This window comes from Sebastes umbrosus, chromosome 17 (genome assembly GCF_015220745.1).
Source record: "Sebastes umbrosus isolate fSebUmb1 chromosome 17, fSebUmb1.pri, whole genome shotgun sequence".
Taxonomy (NCBI): domain Eukaryota; kingdom Metazoa; phylum Chordata; class Actinopteri; order Perciformes; family Sebastidae; genus Sebastes; species Sebastes umbrosus.
Window position 1 is genome coordinate 25,045,818 of NC_051285.1, and position 7,711 is coordinate 25,053,528.

Sequence of the window (7,711 nt, forward strand, 5' to 3'; positions counted from 1 at the left end):
CAGGACTTCTCTCAACAGGGGTCTCTTAGCACAGGTCACACATCTGACCTCAGGACACGAGACCACATGGTAATCGCACACACCGACGTCAGGTTCCTGTTTTTATTCTTTTTTTTTTATTTAATGAGACCTGAATCATATCATCATAAAATCAATATAAACAACTGTATATAGTGTATAATGTACAACACATGAGTTTGACTGATTCATGTATGAATTTGCATAAATGCTTGTGAAACACTAACAAAACCTTATTTAAATTATTTCGTTATCATTTATTTTATAGCAAGTTACCCAGATTTAGGTCATAGTGAACATTTTGTATAATAAGATTTTTTCAAATGTTACACTTTGTGCATCAAATAATGTTTCATATTATGATTTACTAGTACTAGTACACATTCTAGTTCATGGTAAAGAGGGTTGAGTGTTATAAATATGACTTCAGTTTGTCACAAGAGCATAGGTGTAGCTATATTCACAACTCACAGCAAAGGCTTAACATGGAATCTGAAATGGAGATGATGTCAGAGTGGAGATAGCAAATCAGTAATGTGATAACCGTTTGGATGTGAAACATTAGACGGGGAAATCGGAGTTGTGATGGACTCGGTATCCTTCTTGACCCTCTTTCTCGGCTGACATGTGAGATTCTTAGGAGGCCCGAGGGTCAACACCGGCCCAGTGTGGTCGAGACTTATCACATAATGAACAGAACACCAATCCTCTTTTCAACAGACTTTATTTATAGTGAAAGCACATGAAAAATACACTGCATACATAGCTTTAAAATAACCCGGGTACAGACGTATATTAGACAAGAAATAGAGGCACTTACACATCGAAATATAAACAGAATTTCTAGACAAACATGCGCACACACACACACACACACACACACACATTCAGACAGGCATGCCAAAAGGGGGCTCCCTTATGGAACAGGACATCCTGAAACTGCCAAGAAAAACACTCTGTAAGCCAGCGAGCCATTCCAGTGTTATCCAATGATTTTGCTTTTATGACCAGGAAAAAGTTTTGCTCTGTTCTAGAAAAAAAAAAGAAGAATCTAAAATAAAACTGAGGCTTTGCGGCAAAAGTATCCGCTGGTCAAGCAATGATTTTCAGCTTTGTATAATTACCAATTTGTGGCCCTTAGAAAAACACCCCCTCAAGAGAGTTGTTCCAATAAAATGCAGCCTCCTACAAAAAAAAAAGTGCGTATTGAGCAATAGAAGAAAGTTCTCAGTAAGAGAAGAGGGAAGTGTAAAAGGGAAGGGGAGAGCTGGGTGAGCACTGCGTGTACTATACCTAGGACTGGGTGTCACAATGTGATGTGTTGCAATAAGGTGTGTACTGTCTGGATTCTCTGGAAATTCAAGAGGACAGAGCCAACTCACACACACACACGTACACAAATACAGAAGTACACTACAGACAACACTACATCTGCATTTGCAAACATGCAAAAACGCAGTTCCCCCACATAAAACCACACGAAAAACCTCACAGACGTCAGCATGGAGGAAATAAACAATAAACCCACGTTTCTGACGCTTCACAAGCGGTTGGGATAAAGGGAAGTGACATCGCAGCACACACCTCTAAATGGGAACTGATGCTAACTGAGACAATGACAATAACAGAAAAGGAGGACAAAACAGGATGCTGGTCAGATGAAAGAGCCCGAAATGTCAGACAGCCTACAGACTGTTGTCGCCTTGCAATCTTAACAGCCAACACCAGTCTGATAAGCTATCTGACAGGCCGAGAGAGTGACGGACATGCCTGAGACGTACGCATGTACAGAGACGACAATAATGAAAAAAAAAAAAAAAAGAATCCTGATCCGACTTACCATGACAGGAGAAAAAGAGATGTGAATGTTCTGACTAGAGCTGGTGCAGAGCGCTGGGTTCAGCCCGCTCAACAGTGCCCCTCTGTTTTGAATCTACTCGAGTGATTCGTCTCCTGGCTCCGTGACTGGGGCAGTGCAACGGGTTCATTCGAAGGTTCAGCTGAGGTAACGGCACAGACGCTTTTCACTGTGCGCTTGAGGCTTTTTTTTTTTTCCCTCTCTCTCCTGCTTGCTCTAGCGCCCACTGTGCTCAGTCCAGCGTAGCACAGCGGCGGTACAGAGAGGGAGAAGAAAATAGCACATTTCTCCGGCAATTATGAAAAAAAGAGAAGGTACCGCATATACCGAGAGCCAGCTGACGTTATCCACTGAGCAAAAAAATGAACACCGATCATATAAAATGCAGAGTTTGGTTTTAGGAGATGCTCGTGTAATGTCAAACATGAGCTTGCTGAGGATACAAAAAAAGAGGACAAGTGAAGACAAAGAAAAACACTTACCACGACACAGACTGTCTCTAAGTTAAAGGAACAGCTACTGTCTGCTATACTAAGACTTCCAGGCAGCTCTAGTCTATTAGTGGAGCCAATCTGCTTTAATCCATAAAAGATAAAAGGGAGAGCAACAAATGTGGCAGCCACGCAAACGCAAAGCCTACTATCTCCCTCTCGCTCCCCGTCTCACACACCAGGCACGCGCACACACTGTCGTAGATCTGATTCAATATATGGCTGCATCTGGTAAAGTAGCCCCGGGCTGACTCATGTGCTCTCTTCCTGGAAGCAGAACAATAAGGGCAGACAAAGAGACCGGCAGGGTGATTCATGGCCGATTTATCATTTCTCATCCAAAGGTACCTTGATGAGCTTTACTGCGCACACAAAAGAAGTGGTCGTCTAAAGCACCACGGACAGTTTGAAACATTAACATCTATACGACAACTGACTGAGAGCTCTACAATATGTAGAAATGAGTGGACACAATCATTTACATGTCTTATCTAACCACAGCCAATACTGCACAACAACTCTACAGTACAGTAATAAATACATCTTCTTAATAAACCAGCAAATATAGATAATAAATAATTAAGTTATTGACAGAACGCCACAGAATCAAAAGTAACAATCCTAGCTTATTGAAATAAAGTGAATTCAAGTGACTCTAATAAGACTTCTTCTAACAAACAGTGCAGCTTAAGGCCTCACTGAGGAGAATTATGGCAAGCAGCTTCTTCTCACGTGCTCAAGAGGAGCTGCTAAAAGCACCGACATGAACCCAACACAACACAACAGCTCACTCACACGCATCCCAACAAGCACCTACCTTACTTACAGAGAACAAAATCACTACCAAATGCAAAAGCCTTCAAAAGCACGTAAATGGAAGTCCGAGTTCAAAATAAACATGTTGCTACAATAACGAGAGAGAAACCAGATGGAGGCTGATATTTTTGCTTCAGATAATGGTGTGTTATCAGCCAGCAGGGAGAGCAAAGGGATTGGTGGGACCTCTGACGTTGATGGTTTCGCCGTGATCGCTATCTGGCCTTCACTCCGTTTTGCCCTCCGAGAGCTTCTCCTGCTGCTTGCGCTTGCCGTAGCTCTGGGCCATGGAGTTGACAATGGAGCAGACAAAGAAGCATACCATGATGACCACAACCTTCTCAAAGAGCCACGGCAGCCAGCTCTCCTCCTGCCAGGAACCACAGTAAGAACAGAGAGAGAGAGGAGAGGAGCTCGGTCAGTAAGTTGAGGGCCACCCCCATCACCCCTCCCCACACACACTTCACCCCACACCCTGCTTTCCCCTCTGCTCCTGATGCTGTAGGCTAGGTGGGGATCCAGCTCCATGTGCAGGACAGATAGAGATCAGGGGTAATAAAACACGCGGCAGCCCCCACCGTCCTCCCTCCTAACGCCCCCACTGACCCCAGCCTGCAGCCTGCCTCCACCAAGTTAAATTGCCTCGCTTCTCTCCTGTAACTGCAGGAGGCTCAAGTTACAAGAAAAAAGGAACATTGTTCTAGAAAATGCCTTAATCTGTCCTTGTGTAACTCAAAGTTTATCCTTTTTTTTCTTCTCCTTCCTAGTACGCGCATAAAAAAAAGGGGAGAATTTTCAATGAATCACTTAGGACAAGAGAGAGAAAAGAGGGAGTGAGAAAGAAGAGAGGAGGGGGAAAAAAGCTTTGAAAGAGAAATAGGCTACAGCTACAACTGGCTCTTTTTGTTCTAGACAGGGGGTTTTGATGGATTGTCACTGGCGAAGGGGGGGGCCCCCGCCGCCCCGGTCTACAGTCAGTGCTGAGTTCAGGCGGGGCACCGAGTGCAAGTGTGTGTGTGACACATAGGGGAGTGACCACACTCACACACACTCCCAATTGGTAAGATGGAGCATGAGTCAGCACGCCCCGCGCTACAGTAGTACAGTTCAATACAGCGAGCGGAGCCAGACCCCACACTGGCCCCTCTCCTCCTCCTCCTCCTCCCTCCTCGTTCTCCTCCCTCCCCTCCAGCCCGCCCAGTGCAGCACTAACCTACTCTGTCATTCTGGCCCTAAACAAGCCTCTGTAATCTACTGTATCACTACAGGTTATAGCAAAGTCTACAACATACCACTTATAAACATGAAATTAGGTTTAAAAAAAAAAAAAAAACTCTGAAAGAAATTAAAATTTTGAACTGAAAGCAAACAGGTAAAGAGGGTGAAATTCATGAGAGAAAATGGGTCAGAGATATAAAAGGAAGGCTTAGATAAAGAGAAGAAAGGGACAAAAAAAAAAAGTGGAGGGAGAAGGAGTGAAAGAGGCAAAAGTAAGGGGGCTGCATTCTTTTCTTGGCGCGCACACGTGAATGAATAGAGGCTGTGAGCTGGGGGGCTGAGGCCCCTGTACTTACAGTTGGGATCCCCTCTCCAGCGTGATGGTGCAGCTTGGCCTTCTGGGCCTCCAAGTACTCCCTGAAGGGCTTCTGCAGTGCCGCACCCAGCAGTGGAACAGCTCTGCCTCAACCAACAGAGAGAGAGAGAGAGAGAGAGAGGGATGGGGGGGGAGGAAGAGAGGAAAAGGAGGGAAAGAGGGAGGGAAGGAAGAAGAGAGAAAGAGAGAGGAGGGTGGAGGAGGGGGGGGCACAAATCACGTCACGTCATTGTTACTCACCAGCCCAAGGGCAGCAACAAAGGGAGGCATGCTGTCCTGTGTCCTGTACAGTGTCGGTCTCCCCTGCTTCCTCTCTCCGGGGAGAGAGAAAGACGGAGAGGGCAACGAGTGCGATCCCTTCACTGCTCATCCCCACAAACACATAAACACACACACACACACACACACACACACACACACACATACAGAGAAAAGTACAGACTGTACCACAGCTATAGGAAATAGTGCTGCTGAAAAACAAAAAAAAAAAAAAAGTAAAAAGAAAATTAAAAAAAAGGAATAAATAAAAGTTGGCCGGTCCTCATACAGCAGCAGCCGCGGCAGCAGTAGTCACCCACATTCTCCCGCTCTGTTCTCCTCTCCTCTCCTCTCCTCTCACACACATACTCGGCTTCCTCTCCCTCACTCCCTCACTCTCACACACACACAACGGTGAACTCGTTCAACTCCCCTGCAGTGCCTCCTCTGCCGCTGCAGCGAGGAGAAATGAATGACTTCTCAGAACTCTCACATTTATCACAGGCGTGTTCCTGTAAGAACTGGTTTCAGCCCATTAATGAGGAAGTGAGTCGTACCCGAGCTGTGTCATCACTGGCTGAGATCTGGGGGGGGATGGCCCACAGGGGGAGGGCGCTCCTCCTGTAAGACGCCCATATTAGGAAACCCTTTACAAGATTTAGCCACCAACTACAAGCATACTACCGAACCCCCCCTCTCACACACACACACACACACACACACACACACACACACACACACACACATACTCAAAGAAAAAAGACACGAGAGACTGCAGAGAATGCCCTAGAATAGCGAATCAGTGGCCCATCCCTAGGCTGAAGTTAGTGATTAATCACTAAACAAATACATACTAAAGACCTTCACTTATTCTCTGTTGTGGCTATACACAGTCAATTACATCCCCTGAGCTATTGTTGCAGAACATTCCTTATGTTCCACTTATACGTCTTTTTGTTCACGTTGGGGAGGCATCATCAAAGCTCAGAGACACATCAAAGATTGTAAGGCAGGTCTGCGTGGGCAGTCATGTCACATACGGTTGAGTTTATAGCTGATAACTTTCTCTGAGGGAGGCAAGTCATTTCCTCCCCACCTCCACACACACCTATGTTATGGTGAGAAAAAAAAAATAGATTGTGTTAAAAGATTATTACGAGGAAGCCTTTTAGTAATGATTAACTTTATACTAAGTAATGGATATCCTACATGTGAATGGGGGAAAAGCAGACAGGAAGTCTAACAGATGGATCACGCTTTAAATTACACAATAGAAAATGGTTAGGAAACACGGTATCAAAAATCAAGCTTGGATTTTTTTTTTTTTTTTTGGAGGGAAACAAAGCCTCTCCTATTCCCATCCCCCACGTCAAAAAAACATCTACACGTACAGAAACTTACCAAACTAATTAGAAATATATATATATATATATATATAACCTGGATGAATATGAGTTTGCATAAGAAAAGGACATTAGAAAACACAGGGGAAATATACAAGTTCAGCAGATAAAAAGTAAACAGGCAAGGACAAAGAGTGAGAAACGGTTTTCAGAAATGGCGGGCGAATCATCTCCTACACGATGAGCAATACTGAGTCATGAGCCTGGGCAAATCCACCAACAAAGAAGCCCAAAGCTAGCAGTCTAAAACACGTTTTTAATGCCTCACAGTCAGGACCGTCTCCAGGTCTTTCCATTAAAAGAAATGGTGATTTTGAGCTTTTTGGGGATATATTTTGACTTTCCGCAGAAGGTGTTGTGAAATTGATGGATTTAAGAATTTCTACTGTAAGTGTGTTCATAATTTTACCAGTGAGTACCTGTGCTGAACATGTTTCTGTGAGAGAAGATCAGAAGTTTATCTTTCTTAGTGTTGAGATCAAATTTACTTCTGACTAGAATTTAATGAGAAGTTTGTGTAACTTTTGCATGCATTAAATCTATGTAATACATAGTGTAATGATGTACAGTAACTGTTGTAAAAGTTGATTTTAATGTGAAGTAAAAGTTTGGAAATTTAAAATAGAGTTTTTTTCTGATTTGGGTGGAGGCGAGGGAGGGAAAAACTGAAGAAGCTGAAATTTACAACAGCCATAAGATATAATTTGGTAAACAATAAGCCTGAACTATTTACTCAGTAGCTACTGAACAAACATTAACAACTGGTTTGTTAAAATCCTGTGCTTTAAGTGAGACTAACAGAAAACTCCTCATTCGTATCTGTTTTCATAGGTGAGGCTCTAAAACACTATGGCCTCGAGAAAGAGGGAATAAATCTGTTGGAATAAAACTATTTACAGCACTGTTTAAAAAGCAGAAAGTCTGATCTTTACACTATATAATCTCTGGCCAAATTGCTGTTTTAACTATAAATTCTTATTTATAACAAAAAAATGATCATGTCTCAATTTATGGTGAGCATAATTTGGTAATAAGATGAGCATGCATGTTAGTTCTAATTTATTTCTAAATTAAATGTATAAAATGCAGAACTAGTCATCATAGTCTTGAATTTTATTTAATCGGCTGAAACAGCTGTTACATAAATGTGCCTAAAATTACATTCAATTTATTGTTTTTGTCTTCTGCTCATCATTTAATAAGGCAGTAAAGGACAGAAAACGTATATTAATTAAAATAATTAATTGACATGAATAATTCTTCTGTGTATTTC

General features: G+C 43.0%; 1 protein-coding gene across 3 annotated transcripts in view; it reads right to left on the reverse strand.

Moving 5' to 3' along the window:
• Positions 1–725: 725 nt before the first annotated feature.
• The window catches only part of LOC119475565 (vacuole membrane protein 1-like), a 66,582-nt gene continuing 59,596 nt past the window's right edge, over positions 726–7,711 (reverse strand). For 2 of the 3 annotated variants that reach the window (XM_037748395.1, XM_037748396.1), the window contains exon 11: positions 3,411–4,860. In XM_037748395.1, coding sequence (XP_037604323.1) covers positions 4,572–4,860 — 289 coding nt within the window. In that variant the 3' untranslated portion in view covers positions 3,411–4,571. Of the gene's footprint in view, positions 4,861–7,711 lie in introns of all 3 variants that reach the window. The other variant, XM_037748397.1, reaches the window with a different exon arrangement.